The sequence below is a fragment of the Pagrus pagrus genome (assembly GCF_965226575.1).
Source record: "Pagrus pagrus genome assembly, chromosome: 10".
Classification (NCBI taxonomy): domain Eukaryota; kingdom Metazoa; phylum Chordata; class Actinopteri; order Spariformes; family Sparidae; genus Pagrus; species Pagrus pagrus.
The window spans coordinates 25,461,045-25,477,899 of NC_140194.1; the positions used below are offsets into that span (position 1 = coordinate 25,461,045).

At 39.8% G+C, this 16,855-nt stretch overlaps 1 protein-coding gene across 2 annotated transcripts in view; it reads right to left on the reverse strand.

Moving 5' to 3' along the window:
- Window positions 1-16,855, reverse strand: part of LOC311263774 (DNA topoisomerase I, mitochondrial) — a 30,615-nt gene that overhangs the window by 12,774 nt on the left and 986 nt on the right. Inside the window, exons 3-14 of one of the 2 annotated variants that reach the window (XM_084364084.1) lie at window positions 16,002-16,056; window positions 15,301-15,347; window positions 12,606-12,725; window positions 12,279-12,387; window positions 12,043-12,170; window positions 11,752-11,867; window positions 10,293-10,414; window positions 7,195-7,317; window positions 6,871-7,058; window positions 6,237-6,381; window positions 4,171-4,314; window positions 3,486-3,671 (exon numbers count right to left, since the gene is read on the reverse strand). In XM_084364084.1, coding sequence (XP_084220210.1) covers window positions 3,486-3,671; window positions 4,171-4,314; window positions 6,237-6,381; window positions 6,871-7,058; window positions 7,195-7,317; window positions 10,293-10,414; window positions 11,752-11,867; window positions 12,043-12,170; window positions 12,279-12,387; window positions 12,606-12,725; window positions 15,301-15,347; window positions 16,002-16,056 — 1,483 coding nt within the window. The remainder of the gene's footprint in view (window positions 1-3,485; window positions 3,672-4,170; window positions 4,315-6,236; window positions 6,382-6,870; window positions 7,059-7,194; window positions 7,318-10,292; window positions 10,415-11,751; window positions 11,868-12,042; window positions 12,171-12,278; window positions 12,388-12,605; window positions 12,726-15,300; window positions 15,348-16,001; window positions 16,057-16,855) is intronic. The other variant, XM_084364085.1, reaches the window with a different exon arrangement.

Consider the following 16,855-nt stretch of genomic DNA (forward strand, 5'->3'; position numbering starts at 1 on the left):
GATGTGTTAGTTGCGTGTATGTGTTAAGAATAAAAATAACCATTTGGAAAATAAATGAATACATTCTCAGCAGGCTGAATGAACCCAACACAATACGCATTTATGCATGTGCAGGTGTCTCCACACACCAGGCTATTTGATAAAGTCGTTCAGTGTTCTCACTGGTGTTCAAATTGAGTAATAACCGGGTGCCTGTCTTTCAAACAATAAACACAGACACCAAAGTGCCGATCAGTCATTGCCTGGGTGTTCATGGCTGGGAAGAACACACGTGTTCATGTGGATTTTCAGCTGATGTTACTTTCTTTCCATTAAATCAGACATACAGTACTGGCCGTCTATATCATGCAAAGCGGCTCCACTTCATTGCCACGGTTGTATTCGTTCCCTGCAGTGTCCAATGTTCTTAGCACACAGTTTGGGGTTTTTTTGCAGCGGCAGAAGATTGCATATTAGTATGTATGAGCCAAATATATAACCTTAAGTATTAGATTAAATAATTTTAAACCCCGCCAGATGTTAGAAATGGAAATTCCTTCCTTCCATCGTTGTTCTGTTTCATTCCATGTGACATTTTGCAGCAATCTCACTGATTTCCCTGGGAATTGAGGATGCTAAAATATGCAAGGGACTAATTAATTCTAGCTAATGTGTTGCTTTTGAATACACTCATTTGAATAATTATATGTTCTGCCAAGAACAACCACAAAACACTTTGGCTGTCAGGTGCTAACATTTCTTTTTATATCTCTGGAATAGGAGATAGCATGGGCTAACAACAGACAAGGGGTTGGAAATTTGCATATGCATACATTCACACACACAAATATGACAGCTGTTTGACAGATTGAACACAAGTTAAAGCTATGGTCTATTGAAAGATTGATCATTATTATTAACATTATTTAGATGGTGGTTATGGCCCAATAGTACGACCTACACAATGTGAAGAGCAAAAGGAACCAAATAAATCCATTCTCTCTAGCGCCTGCAAAACTGCAAAGAAATTGACCAATAGCAGCCATGCGGTCCGCATGGTCTGCAATTTTTCCATCCAATCCCCTCGCTCACTCTCCTGCTCCTGGTCACGCCTCGTCCCAACCCACTTCCGCATTTGCAAGAGGTTTGTTTGGCCCTGAGCAGTTCAGGTATGGAGGGAAAGCAGAGCAACAGCAAGCGGCCTCTGCTTGCCCCACCGGCAAAGGCTGAAAGAAAACGCAAGTCTGTCACTGAAAAGGCAGACACAAAGCGGAGATGTGAAACAAAGAGGGCTCAAACCCGAATAAACATTGGGTCATCGTTTGAACGGTGGCGAAAGCTCCGTGAAGATATGGACCTGAAAACGATGCTGATACAGTTGACAAAGTAACACCTGACGAGTGTTGCTGCAATTAAAGCTGTAACAAATAGTTCAAAAGCTTCATTCAAAACGTGAGTTATAAATCAACATTCAAATGCTGTGCAGCCTTTTATTTTTTTGCATGTCTATTCATTCTGTTTCAGCTTAGTATTTCGGCACACTTGCAGATCAGGATTAAGCTACACTAATATTATAAGCATTATACTAATTCTGGGATTAGCTTCAAGTGGTGGCTGCAAAGGATTGTCTCCAACTAGTGTGATCCAAACATTTCCAATTATAAATTATTTTGAGGGTGATGACATCATAAAATATGACATTTGAAAAAGTTCAATAGCAAACTTAAAAAGACATTTGGTACAGCCCTAGCTGCAATACTTAAGTCTTTTCAAATACCAATACTGGCAGACTGGACTTCAGACTTTTAAGTTTTAACAGAAAGCCTGGGTGTGAACTGAAAGGGTTATGTTTTTAGAGGGCAGGTCTAATGAAAGACGCTACAGCGTTGTATAATGGGAAATATAGGATCCAGTGTTTTTGGAGCTTGACCCGAAACAGGGACTGAAATTTAGGTTATCTCTGCCTCTGCTGCTTCAATTAACTAACCTTTTGTTGTCTCTTGAAAGTTCATCATCTTTATGGAAGGGCAATGCTAAATGGTTGGAATACACCTTTAACTGTAAATACCTGAGGACATGGACCTACCTGCACAAACAGTTAGAAATTAAACTAAAGTGCTCTGGTGTGTTTGGCTTGTGATTGAAAGTGCATGGCATCTTTTTTTAAATCATGAGGCTGTCTAATCCTTGTGTGTTCCACTCTAATGAATTCCTTTGAAGGTAATAATAGCCTGCTAAAACTTCAGTAACTCCTGTTTTTAAGGACAGGTTGTTTATATACTGCTGTCATGAGACTATCAATGAAAAAAAATCAAATCTACGCAACACTATCAAACAAAGAAAAATAAGATCAAAGAAAATAACTTTACTGAATTCAAAGATTTGACCAACTGCAGCAGTTGTGGCATAAACGCTACCTCCTACATACTGAACGTCTTATACAAGGCAAACAAATTGGGATTTCCATATTATGACTAAGTAGGGCTGAAAAATTGATCAAAGTATTATCAAAATTGCATTATGGTAAGTGGAATATCTAAATTGTAGGAGCTGCAATTTTCTGATTAGGGTACAATATCAGGGTTTCCCCCAGTGTATTATAAGCCTGGCGGGCCGCAAGGTCTTACTTGGAGTCACTCCTTCTAAATTCTACTACTCCATTAATGAATCTGTTACCTATAGGGCCCTGCCATCAGTCAATGGTCAGGGTCAGGCCCCTGACACAAAAAAAACACGCTTGGGCACCGGTGGGCCGCTGGTGGGCCACCCTACCACCGGGCTTAACAAGTTTTCTGGGGGGAAACCCTGAATATTCCACAAAACAACTTTATTATGAAGTACTGTAGAGCTGCAGAGATGCCCTTGCCAACAAATCTTGTTCTCTAGATGTAAGAATCCATGTTTGTTTGGTACAAACTCATCATGACCTTTTCTCAGTGGAACATAAAATTGTGCTGCTAAAATAATCATTCCCACTAATTTTGAACCATATTACTATTGTAATATCTGTGAAAACAATCACAGTATGATTATTTTTACCATATTGTGCAGCCCTACTACTACATACCACTTGTGTAGTGTATTCAAACTGCTCTGAATCTTAGAAGAAGAATTCACCTACATGAACACATAATCTAGGAGAAGCAGATTGAAGGGGCAATTCAACAGCTCTTACAGACAGACAAATTAAACCAGCACAGCCACAGGAATCCAATCTACAACTTTGCCCCGAGGACATTTCTCAGTTCCCTTCCTGCCTCAGGCTCTGTGCATGTTGATATGTATGCAAGTGACCTTCTCTGCAGGGGCTTCTGCCAAAACCCAAAGGGCAAAACCTAGATTATTATAATGAAATACACTGATTTACGTATTGCAATGAACAGTCTATCCGAGGTTCATTCTTTGCAGAGTTCTTCAACTGAGAATGAACAGATTTGCCTTGTCCACACAAATGCATGAAAGCAGGAATGAATGTGTATTTCTGGAAGTGTTTTTGGTTCCTTTACCTTCCTGATGACGGGGACCTTGTTGTAGTAGCGAATGGAGTCTTTACCCAGGAAGTCGAACTCCACCACACACTCACTGCCGTCCAGCAGCTCGTGGAGGGTAATGTGCTCAACGCGTAGTGAGCAGCAGCCAACCGTGTCTGCCGTCTCTCCCTCCTCCTTCTCATTACCAGCCCTCAGTGCCAGCTTTTTTGGGGGGTCAGAAGACACAAAATTACACATCAAAATCTGCACGTATTCTCCCAGCACTTTCCCACCATTCCTCCCAATCAGAGCAAACATGTGCCAGTCAGATGACTATTACACAGACGACAATGAAGTAAAAATAGGGAAAACTACAGAGTAAATAAAACTGATTTCGATTTTGACATAGTCTTTGGCATGAGCCAAAAGCAATCATGCACTCGATCTATCATTTCACTCAACGCAGAATGAGATAATTAGCTTTGGGTCACTGGAAGAAAATGGCTACATTCAATCCATTTTTCTCCTTGCAAAACATCTTGCATTCATCTATGTGACAAAAAGCAATCAAGGCACATTGCATTGATTTCCAATATGTTCACTAATCACTAAGGACAATCTGTGAAACTGACAGCAGTGTATTTATAGTACTGGCGTGTAAACAACTAATTGCTGCATCTTTATTTTAGTGTTTTCCTTCGACCAGTGGCTCCAAACAGACCTTGTCTATGAAGTAAAGGGCCACAGCTCTTTGCCGTGTTCCCATCTGTTTAGATTTCAGATCCTGCATGTACTGGTTACGGATGGCGTCCACGCACGTCTTCAGTTTCCGAGCAACCTCATATTTCTCCCAGTCCTTCTCTCCCTGCATTCATAGGACAAAAACGTAAAGAGGGGTGTACACAAAGAGAGGAACTCTGAGCTCTTCCTGCTCAATGTTCCATTCTTTGAGCAGGAAGGTGAGCAAAGAGACAGTGAGAAGGAGAGATAACATTGGGGAAACAGTATAGAGAGGATGGAGGAGAAAACATGAAACAAAACAACAAGAAATACTTTTCCTTGAAAAGCCTCAAAACATTATACAGCATGGTAATGATAACATGCATGCAGGCTGTTATATACATAACACAGTAGAAAACCAATATAAAGACACAACTTTGATAACAAAATTATTTTTGCCTGCTGTTTGCATATTGCAACCATGACAAGATTAAACCCAGCATCAATGAACACACACACACACACACACACACACTTTCATAGAAGCAAACAGTGGAATAACTTAACCTTTACACATGAAGGATGAAAAGAAGAAGGAGGAAGAGTGAGCAAATGGAGGAGGGTGAAAGAAGGGGAAAGAATAAGGAGTCATCACACATGCATCTTCTTTAACACACCTCACTGACACGGGTTTCCATTTACTCTCAAGAAAACAATTATTGAATTTCAATATTTTAGAAAAGCATTTGAATTCTTTAAACAAGGATGCATGCTAGTTGCCTGTAGTTATACAATGCAGATCTAATATCAGAATGATAGTTTTAGTCTAAAGACAACAATATTAGGGGCTACAAGGCTGCCTACAGGATGACAACTTCTGAATGTGTAAGTAAATAAGATGATGATTCAAAGAAAAGACACCAGTGTTAATAGGGTTTAAACTGTTGTTTCTACATCAGACTTTAAAAGTCTAAAGTTTATTTTCAAGTTAAACTGTTTTTTTAGATTAGCAGCATTCAGTGGCCACAAGTTGTTTAAGCCTCTTGTGATTTCTTTTTGTAATTGTGTATAAGGATTTGTGCATCCTGTTGCCTCTCAGTCTCGTTTACAAAAAAAAAAACTGAACTGCACATTTTGGCTGATTACATTTTAGTGCCATCTGTTTTTATTTAACAAAAATATATCTATTTATACTCAGTTGTTAAGCAGACTGTTTTAGCATTATTCAGTTTTAAATATAGTCTTGGAAATTTTGATGCATCACACCCTATGGTGAATATGAGTTGTTACCATCAGGACAATGCTAAAGAAAGCCCTGTGATATGAGGTATGCGTCACTTGCGCTTCTATATATATTTGCATTTATATTCTTTATTGTTGGTAATGATGCAAGGCACTTTGTTGTTCAATGTGTGTCTTTTACTGTAACTGTTGTAATGTTGTGGTTGTTTTTGTTAAAAGCCAGCTGTTGGCACACATTTTGAATATTAGTTGCAGGAAAAATAGATAGTAGCCTGTTTTCCTTCACAGAACACTGGATTACCCCCTTTACAGCACTGTGAACCTGTCTGGAACACAAATTGAAAATATGCTTGATAAATAATGGAATCAGGCTGTGAAATTAAGATTTTCATTCATTATAGTCAGCCTGTGGGCATTTTTTGTAAAAAAAAACAACAACAACTAATTTCTGTTAAGTTACATTCATCAAAGCTGTGGAGGGCCATACCGTAAATCAGGCTTTATATTTTTGTCGCAAGCAGTGAAGTAGAGAGGCTGCTATGGTAACCACAGACTAGTGGTACGTTCAGGTGCTTGTACTGTATCAGTGTTGGCTAAATCTTAATATTAACTGAAGACTCAACCTTTAAAAGGTAAAGTGTCGACTCAAAAATGAGTGATGTAAAGTTATATCAATTTAACAGATGGTGTCTGCCTGTCCCTGAACACAGACAATACACTAACAATAAAACAACTAGGTAAATTAAAAAAGTCATCATTTAGCATTAAACTGGTTATGCTGTATGTGCCGGTGTTACATATGTAGGAGCATTTTTTGACCTGTACCTTGAGTTTTGAGTTGGCATTGAGCATGATGTATTTAATGGAGCCCTGGATGTTCTCGGTCCAGCTGGCCAGCCATGTCACAGTGTTGTCGTGTCTAACCTCCTTCCAGTGGTGACCAGCAGGCGGTACGGGGATACGACCCTCTCTGTCAATGAAGAGTGAGACCAAGAATGAATGCATGTGTGTGTATCTGTGTGTGTGCAGCAATAGCATTAGAGTACAAGCTAAATCCTTCTATAGAAGCTCAAGCTTGATTTGATGTTCTGCTTTAATATACCATATTTTTCAGGGTACCTGAGGAAAACCCTTTCCTTTGTAAGAATCTGAACACCACACTATCTATAGCATTGTATTACCAATACTTGTCTGTCAATATGGATACGCTTTGTCAAACTAGCAAACATAGTATTGTGCATTATAACAACAAAAAGAAATGAAATGATTTAAGGCTTTTTGACCCTTTCTGCATTGAGGACTTCTCTGCTGTGCATCCAGCGAGAAGGTCACACCAAGAGTGTGACAACTGGGTTTTTAGCAGCTAGGGTGATTGTTACATCAGACCAGCCTTTACTTATGCGTCACTGCTCGATGACACAACTCTGTATGCAGTTTGATCTCTTTGCCCCAAGCTCACTTGCTGCAGTTGATGATGACATCCTCTGGTTGGATCCTTTTCTTCAGCATACCCTGTTTGGGATGCTCGCCTCTACCCCGGAACAGCCCTGGAGGTTCAATCTTAAAGTTGCCAATGCGCTCTTTGTGGTGGTCCAGCAGACAATAGCCGTACTCCTCCACGATCTTCTGGTTGGCCTCTTTCACAACCTAAAGGAAAAATAAAACAAAACCATGAATTATTCCATCTACAAACTAAATCATCCACACTGACCTTTAGACAATAACAGAAAGGAGTAGCGTGAGTAATGAAAACAACAAAGGGGAAGGAAAGTGTGAACCTTACCAGTTTCTCCTCTTTGGTCATGTTTTTCCTGGCCTCCACCTTGGCTTTATGCATAGCATGAATCTCTCCAAAGTCACATTTTTCAAGATCTTGAATCAGTAACCTCTCTTCATGGGTCATTTCCTAAACAGAGTACAACCACAAAGTATTCAATACTGAAGTGCGATCCCTTCTTGCGTCTAAAGTTATAGCTGCATAAAAGCTGCCATATACGTATAGTATAGTTATAAAATAATGAGTCCATTAAACAATTAATCAACAATTTGGATAATCAATACATTTTTTCAGTCATTAATCAAGCAGCAAAAAGAGAAAAAGAAAGAATCCCTCTGGAAAACTGACATTTTATAGACTTAACAATCAATTATCCATTCTCAGCTGCTTATCCTGGACCGGGTTGTAATAAATCAAATATATATATTTATTTAGTTGCAGCCCAACCATCCTGGAATGCCAGAAAAACTAAATTGCCTCAGTGACGGCAATAATAACTTTTTTTTTTATTTAAAGTTATTAAGTATTAGATGTTTCAATGCATTTTTAACTCACAGCCTCATTATTTATCACAAGAGGTTTGCACATCCAAACACTTTTATGTGCCAAGAGAAAAGTTGAACTGAAGGAAGAAAGCGGATCTTCACACAATGCTGCGTCATTCAATTTACTGGGAGCATTTAATAAGGCACTATAACAATAATGCATCATAAAAACCTTATTAGACGAACGTGGTCAAAGCAGATGAATGACCTTTCCTTTCATTACTCATCTTTATGGAGGCGGAGCAGACAGAAAAAGAATTAAGTGGTTCGTTATGAAAGGCCAGAGTATAGACCATTTCTGCTTCAGAGGGCAACTGCTGAGCGGGCTAGAGAGTCTTAACACAGTGGTACACTGAAGGCAGCAGTGGACCAGCATAGTTTCAACTGTAATTGTCAACTTTCAGAAGTTACAAGATGTTACCTCATCAAAGAGGTCACCAACAGGGCAGCACTGCAGAGCAATTCAGTGGAGGCTTTATGGTTCATCTCAGAGGTCTCCGGTGTTAAAATGTCATCATGACCCAAGTCACTTTTAATATGGTCTACTGCTGTCGGGCGAGAAAGTAATTGCTACAGGACTACAGGTCAACATTTTGGGGATTATCTGCCTGTATGGACAAAAAATTCCTTTTTGGATATCTATTCTTAAAGGTCAGCCCTTTTAATGAGATAAAATCATCTTTACAGCAGTGCTCATCAGAAACAGGCCAGTGAATAAAGCTGCAACGATAAGTCCATTCATTGATTAGACAATTAAAAGAAAATCATTTTCTAACTACTTTGATAATCGATGAAATGTTTCACTCATTTTTCAATCATTTGCAAGCTTCTTAAATGTAAGGATTTGCTGCTTTACTTTGTGATTTGTGACAGTAAATGACGACTTTTTGAGTTTTAGACTGATGTGAAGACATCACTTCCAGCTCTGGGAAATATACATCAACAATCCTTGTCAATCCAACTCAAGTATCGTCCTGGTTTCTGCCCCGCTCCGAGTCTGTGTGGACTCCACTCCCGTAGTGAAACACAGACAGGCAGCATAGGAGAGGAGAAAGGTGTTAGAGAGCACGGCCGTAATGCACATAAATTAGGTAAATAACACACAATATTTTGTTTCTGTCTCTTAGTTCGAGCTGGCAGTCCAGTTTGAAGGGGCGGGTGGCATATGTGTTAATTTGACAGGAACAGAATCGGATATATCTGACACTGATCGGCTGGTAACCTGTCACGCCTTAAAACCGTCCGATTCAGGTCTCTGACCAATCAATCAGTGCACATCTAATAAAAATAAAGATCATAATATAAGGAAGACTCTTTTATCTATCAAGCTTTTTTAGAGTACTGCTCTGGTCCAGGTGAGTAGTCAAGGTTCAAAAGCAGAAATATATGGCTTTGGCATCTCATCTACCTCCATACCTCCACATCAGCACACAACTCTCTCCAGAGTCGCTCTGACAGTATGGACACGCAGTCAGTCTGCGTGTCTAAGCAAGACTGACACCCGACAGTGGGCGGGCACTGAGGGCAGTGGAGCGAGGAGAGTTTTTTTCCGGCTATAATAAAACAGTTTAATTGGATTTGTTCATATGCAGGGGAGCTACTTGTATGGATTAGCATACCAATGCCTTCACACAAATCGTATTTTCAAGTGCATTGAGCACTAAGCAGCGCAAAATTAATTCTGCATGATACGCCATGGGGCTTGGCACGCTGTTTGCTCTACACAGAGGACACCGTGATAGACACCAGCATGCAGGTAGCAGTCATACACACTCAAACACAAAGCTGGAATACAGACAACTAATACTGTACTTTGGATGTTATCAGGAGAAGGCTTCTGGAGCTGACATTGTGACAAGCTGACACTGCATAATTCCTCTGTATTACAGTTTTGACTAAGACAAAGTACTCATGTACATAGAAAATTAACAATAGTTGACAAAGCTCATCATTCATACTAGCTGCATTAAGGAATATGTTCACATTCAGAGATCTGACAAAACTGTTGTCAGGCATGGGAATATCTTTGATTGGAAATTTTAAAGAGCGCGTTTTCATGTAAATGTTAAATTCACCTCATCTCATTTCATGATTTCAATTCTAAAGCAGCTACACAGAACTTTTATTTTTGTTGATTGTGACGGCCCCTGTGGACCACAGCAGTATGAGCACCAGCGCATCCTGTGGTAAAGACTTTGATCTGGCAAGCTCGTTTGTTTTGAAAGTGAAAAAAAGAAAGAGGCAACATATTTTTAATACTGTTTTTCCAGGATTGATGGCGATGATGTAATATATCTTGCTGAGGGCTAAGATTAATAACTGTAATGTGATGATGGTGAAACAAAGTAAACTTGGTGCTGTACCGTACCACCAGACTACAGAGCAGTTTCTTTCCTCAGGCTGCGAGACCTCTTAATTCATCCTCAGAACTCCAGCATCTCATTTGCTTATGTAGGTCACATAGAAGCATCTGTAGTGTTTCATTACCAGTCCGAAGTTCCTTGTAGTGCATATTCAGTACTAGGGTTAAAGGGAACTACAGGTGTCAGCTTGCTTTACCTTCCTCCAGTCTTTAAAGAAGTTCTCCCGGAACACTTTCTTGGTGCTGTACTCATGGTCCAACATCTGAGCAAAGAACAACCCCACCTCCTCAGCTGCAAGGCTCAGCTTCACCTTCTTACCTGCATACAAAGAAAACAAAAGCATGAGATTTTAACCCAACAAACGATGACTCACCTTTGAAAGCTCAGATCAAAACCCAACATGCTATAACACCTGCCTCAGCTCCTCTAGAGTCCAGTCAGACTAATTCATGGATTTATAGAGGTTTTGCTCAGAGACAAGGACAAAGATCTACACTCAGCTCCACGACTAAGACTGAGCTACAAACAAGAACATTCAAGCAGAGGAATAAACAGATCAAACCAACTCCCTGTGGGATTCTGTTGTCGTTGGACTGCTAAACAAAGCAAAAACGATTACATTCATCAATCAGTGTTTGACCCAATACACCTTTGGCGTCCTGAAGATCCAAATGTGTGTGTGTGCGTGTCTTGTGTTTGTGTGCGCTTCTACAATGGCAAGACCTCTTCAGTTTCATACACAGCCTTGTCCACTGGGCCTCTAAAGTTTAAGGCAGCACTCCGCTGGTTTAAAAAATTGCTTGAATAATGTAAAGTCAAATTTGCTTGACCTTCCAAATTCAAACCAGACAGTTTCTTTTGATTTTGTGGTTATAATCTTATTACATTTTCAAATTAATACAAAAGGGCAGGGGTCTTGTGACTGTGAGGAGAAAGCAATGCAATTTAACAGTCCAGACTTTTTCTTGAACTTAAAACAGGCCGGATGTTGCTTTGATGCATTTTTATGCTCAACTATCCTGCTGGAGATGACTCCTCTTCTTCACAACTACACCCAGGCCCAGTCGTCGATACATATGCACACATTCGGGAAGACTAAAAGACATTTGACCTCTGGCTCCTTTCACACAATCACACAGCTGGCTAGTCAGTGTGGAGTCCACTATTTTGCACTGCCAGGTTTCTACAGTATCTCAGAATGGACAAACTGAACACTGGCTCTGGCGAAGAGCTTCCAAGTTTTTTTGTGTTTTTAGCAGCCACCGGGTTGTTGCAATCTGCAACCTCACTGCTGGAGCCACTAAATCCTACACACTGGACCTTTAATCATAAAGGCTTTAATATCATTAAGGTGCTATTTCAATTAATGTGTGGAATGTTTGTTTTACTTTTTTACTTGATGTAACTTAAATTCACATGTATGTCAACTTCACGTTACAATGTGTTATGTACTATGTGCTGTATTTCTACTTTTGATTATTTATTGTTGTATTTTGGTTATTACTAATTCTACCTCCCCAATTTAATCGCTATACTTGATTCTAAATTAAACTTGATTTATTTTTAAGTTGTTTTTTTATTGTTTTCCATCTTCTCTTTTCTTTTACGTCCTGTTTCATTCACTTTGACATATTCAGCTTCAGTGCTCAACTAACCATTATAGTAGAAGTGAACGTTGTCTGGCAAAGGCTCGTAGTCAGGAGGGAAGTAGGGTCCATTATGTTCCAGGAACTTCCATTTCACCCCATCTTCATACTTCTCTTCCTCCCACCTGACAGAAAGCATGATGGCGAGTAGAAATAAAGGTCAGTAAATGCATTTGAGAAAGTTTAAATTGCTGCTCTCCGCTTTCCCTATGTAGTTTGTGTTTATTGTGTGTGTGTTCGTGTGTGTGTGTGCAGGTGGGTCCGGACAATGCAAGATGAAAAAAGCAGCATTTTCCCAACCATCTCCAGCGACTCTGCTCCTCCTCCTCCTTCTTTTTGATCTTCAACTGTCTCGCCTCCTCAATCTCCTCTTTTGTCCTCTTAGGTTTTTTTGAGACAGGATGCTCTCCTTCCTCTTTCTTTACCATCTGTGCCAAGAAAAAACACTTAAGATGTGAATTCAAATGCTCCCATCATGAACTGCATTTGCTGCAAACTTCACATAGTGTGAGTGTTATTGATGGGAGACAGATTACCTGGGAAAGACAGATGTTTACCTTTTCTGTTTTCTTCTTTGACTTCTTTTTCTCAGCTTCCCTGTCACTTTCTTCTTCCTGCCCATATCGCTTATTTTTTCTCTTTGAGCTGCAGGTAACCACAAGACAGACAGAATACTAATACACAATTTTGAAGGCTGGAAGCTCATTAACTACCAAATTTAAATATATATACACAAATAAGTTCATGTGTTGCAGATGCCAAAATCATTTTGTGAACCTCTAGTATTAATATGTATAAGCCTACATGTAAAAATTGATTTAATTTCCAGCGAGTCCACAGCTCAAACAACTGGTCAGACTTACGATGGTGTAGTGGTGGAATGTGAAGGACCCTCCAAGGGCTCATCCTTTATTCTTTTCCTTTTCAACCCCTTCTTCTTTCCACTAAAGTCATCGTCCATTGGCTCTTGTTTCACCGACTCACTAAAGCACAAAAAGAAGAGAGGACAGTCATTGTCCCTATACATTATAAAGTTGAATGAACTCATTTTAATACTGTTATTTTTTTTTTTTTTCCTTTTCCAATCAAAAGTCTGCTTTGTAGTCTCATGCACTTACAATTCTTTTCATTTTTTCTAAAGACTGCTGCTGCAGCTTTAAAGTTAAAATGTATTACCTCTTAAACTACTTAAGGGTAAGGGACATTTTTCAAAACAAATTTCTCAGAGCTTATTTAAGTTTCAGTATTCTGTTTCTTTTTAATTTTGACTAAGAAAATCCGACTTGAGATGCTGTTTTGAATTAGCCTCCACTCAACAAGCTGATAATAACAAGGCAGAATAAAAGCTTAATGGCGCTTTTCAGTGCTGCCTGCCGCACTGCTGGCTACCGAGTTAGGACAAAATTACCCTCCATGTGGAATAGAGGAAAAAAAAAAAAAACAACCTCAATGATGACACACTGACCACAAGAAATCATATATAATTATGGTAATCAAGCAGCATTATCAAAACCGTAATAATAATGACATGATTACAGCAATTAGAAATAAAAAAAAAATAACTGCACAATTACAAGCTAGGATTTCCCTGCAGAGCGAGGAATTGGTGGCGGGTAGGGAAATAGCCCAAATAAAGAAATCAACACATTAGGTGTGAGTCTGCTAATAAAAAACAGTGTTCTCTTTTTCTTTACATAACAAAATGTAAAGCTCGTTTGAACATTGTTGTCAAACTGACTTTCTGAATCCCAATTAAAAGCTGCTATTTCAACAATGACCTGGTATATATTATATGGGCCTAATGCACTCTCTCTGCACTTCCACAGTATGATGGCTTCTGACTGAGAGTAATGAGCCTTCTTTCAGGTTGTCAGGTCTCTAACTCCAGCTGGTCCAGCTGCAAATGCTGTACATGCTCGAGTTCAGGCGTAAAACAATGATGATGTGGGAACTTTTCTTTACCTAGACGATGAACACATAACACCGTTATGTGTTCATCGTCATCACATCAAGTTTGCGTGAGACTGCAAGGCAATTATAGCCACTGATAGACAGCCCTAAAGACTACAAAAATAATATGCATTACCTCTACAGTCTATACTTCTAAACATTTCTGTGTTATGATGTGGTTGAATATTATTTCTAGCTTACAAGATTCAAGTAACATTGCATTGTATTGCAATAAATTGTGGCCAATTAAATCGGTGAATTCCAGTGAAGTCTGTAGTCCAAGCGGACTCTGGAAGTCTGCATAAAGTCTGCTTGAGGGCCCTTGTGGACTGGATGAAATGTGAAATGTGCTCCAATAGGTTTCCTTGCATCCCATAAGGCTTTGTGCCTCATCACCCATCACAGATGACGCAAATTTAATTGACAAAGACTGAAACCCTGCTGTCTGCCTGGAGGTGTCACAATTACATTCATCAGTGTTCTTAACCTCAACAGAAGGCAATCGACTTTTGACCCAAAGCTCTTTTTATATTCACAAATAATTTTGAATTACTCAGCCAAATGGATACCACCCAAGAGTTACAAGAATCTTGCAAGTACATCAGCTAAGATAATTTATGGGCCAAGGTACAGTTTGAACAGGTGAGTTTTCAGTCTGCAATGGAAGATGTGTAGAGTTTCTGCTGTACTCATGTCAATGAAGAGCTTCTTCTACCATTGTGGAGATTACACATACACAGTAGGAGAAGCCTTTATTTGAATGTCTACCGGTTTCTCTTTTTAGTTTACTTTGCCATCCTTAGAGTGTGCTGTGGCAAAGTTGTTCAGTTCAACTGCTCTGTGTGGAATAAAAAACAAAAGAGAGTGTGTAGAAACATTTTTTTAGGGGGTGTACTGCACCGCTGAGTAAAATCCATAAAAAGCTATACAGAGGGGGTTGGGTCACTGCGTCCATTGACTTTTACAGTCTGTGGCTCTAATAGCCTTATGTTTTTTCTCCAACTCTGATACGCGGCCTTAACTTTAATCCCTGCAGGAAACCCTCTCAACTAGCTCAGTTACCACCTGAGCCTTACTGGAGGAAAAAAACAACTTTAAAGAAAACATTAAAAAGGCAGAATTTAGCTAAATAGTTTTGCCAACTGACATCTCCTTTGAAATACCACTCGACATATTGGGTCTGCGTCTGGAAAACAATCCATTAACGGCTCTGTAGAAACACTGCTGTGAGACAGATTTGACACAGCAGGCCTTCGGCCAAAGTCTTCCATCCCGGCAACACCCTGCCGAGCATCTAACTCCTCAAACCATGCATTCTCATTTATTACTTCCATGACAAGGCACAGATATTTGTCTTTACTGCAGAGTAAATTAATTTTCTGTGAGACAACTTAACACATTGTATAAAATGGGAATGGCTTCTGTCCAGGGCCCTTGATCATCAAAACACAAATTTCATTTCCATCACCTCAGGAGGGAGGAGCGGAGAAGAGAAAAAAGACGAGGAAGATAAGATTTCTGCCACAATCGCTCCATTGTAGCTTTACAATGTTATTATCACAGCGTTTAATAAGATACAGTCTACCCGTATCATGAATCCATCCCTACCTTGGACAGCCGGCTGACTCTTGTCTCTCCGTCTTAGATGTCTTGACCTGAGGGGAGGACATAGATACAGAAGGCTTTTGAAACTATGCATCGTAACTTCAAGTTTACACCAACAAGCATATGCATGAAGTCTAAAAACATTCATACAAGCACACAAGGTCATGTCATATCCCCTAGGACTCCTGGTGAGAACATACATGTACACAGCTGTTGCTTTTCATATTTCATGTCAAGCCTTTATGTGATCCTCTTTGTTCAAAGCCAGTCCAGTGAACATCTAAATTACTGCTCCGTTTATTTAATTTACTGGGGTGAGTAAATAGTGTTTTCTTGTTTGATGGCAGGTTAAAATAATTACTTCCACTGGTCTGGGTATTGGTATGCATGTAAATACACCCTGCCACTGCTGAAAGAATCAAATAGCATGAAGGTAAGACCCACCAGGACATGCTGTTGCACATATAGTAGTTATGACAGCCAGAGCTGGAGTCACTGGGTAATAGGAGCTGGAATTCTCAGCCTGGTATTTGACGTGCTAATTCCAAACAGGGCAAGTGTTATGAAAGGACTCACATGACCATCACAATCCCTCCCCTGGTCAGGAGGACACTGGGCTGCCATTGAGATGTTCTAAACTGAGGTCAGACTAAGTAGGTGAAATTTTAGCCTGTGCTGTACAGAGAAGAAAATGAATGATTTACCTTCTTATGAGACTTTCCATTGTCAGTTTTTTCTGCAGATTTAGTTGCCTTCGCACTGCACATCAGGATGTCGAGACAGGCAGGGATGAAAAGAAAGGCTTGTTAGAGATGCGGTATTTGTGACACATGAGCAGTTAGAGAAATACTGTAGAGGAACTGCAAGGAGAAAGCTGCTTTCAGTTTTACTGTGTCATGACTGAATAGGCCCCTAAGAGACAGTTTGAGCTGCACTTTTAAGTGCAAGCTTGAGGAGAGAGCATATTAAGCTCATGTCAGACTCATGTCTTTGCCTGGTAAGTACCTTTCTAGTCAGACAATGCTAGAAAATGCCACCAATCAGACAATCAATGTCTCAGAGGAGCCCCTTACAGCTCTGAACATGTTTCTTTTCTGTGTGACCTTTTCACCCTTCAGGGCTTGATGTAACATGAAACTGAGCTGCAATTATTGCCCAGCTCTGCTCATTTTTTTATTCACAACTCACAATTTTGAACGTCAGACTGAGGCGGTACAACATTTCATGCAGGAAGCCCTTTCAAAGCTCAGGAAAATTAGTTCCATGAGTCTTGAAGCTGATGAGGATAAGTTGATCCTTAATCAGTGATTCAGTCAGTGTGCCATGAAATAACACGAGGCTAGCTGTCACAGAAAGCTGCCTGCTCTACTGCCAGTACCGCTTACAGGTGTCTATTCATCTCCCTGTTCTCATCAATTACACAAGCCAATGACAGATCACTCCACATTCATTTGTCTGCTCACATATGCATGGTAATAAACGCATCAGATATCAAGGTAAATTAATTTATTCAGATGAAGACGGTGTACCCACTGCACTCAGTGAAATTAATGCATGC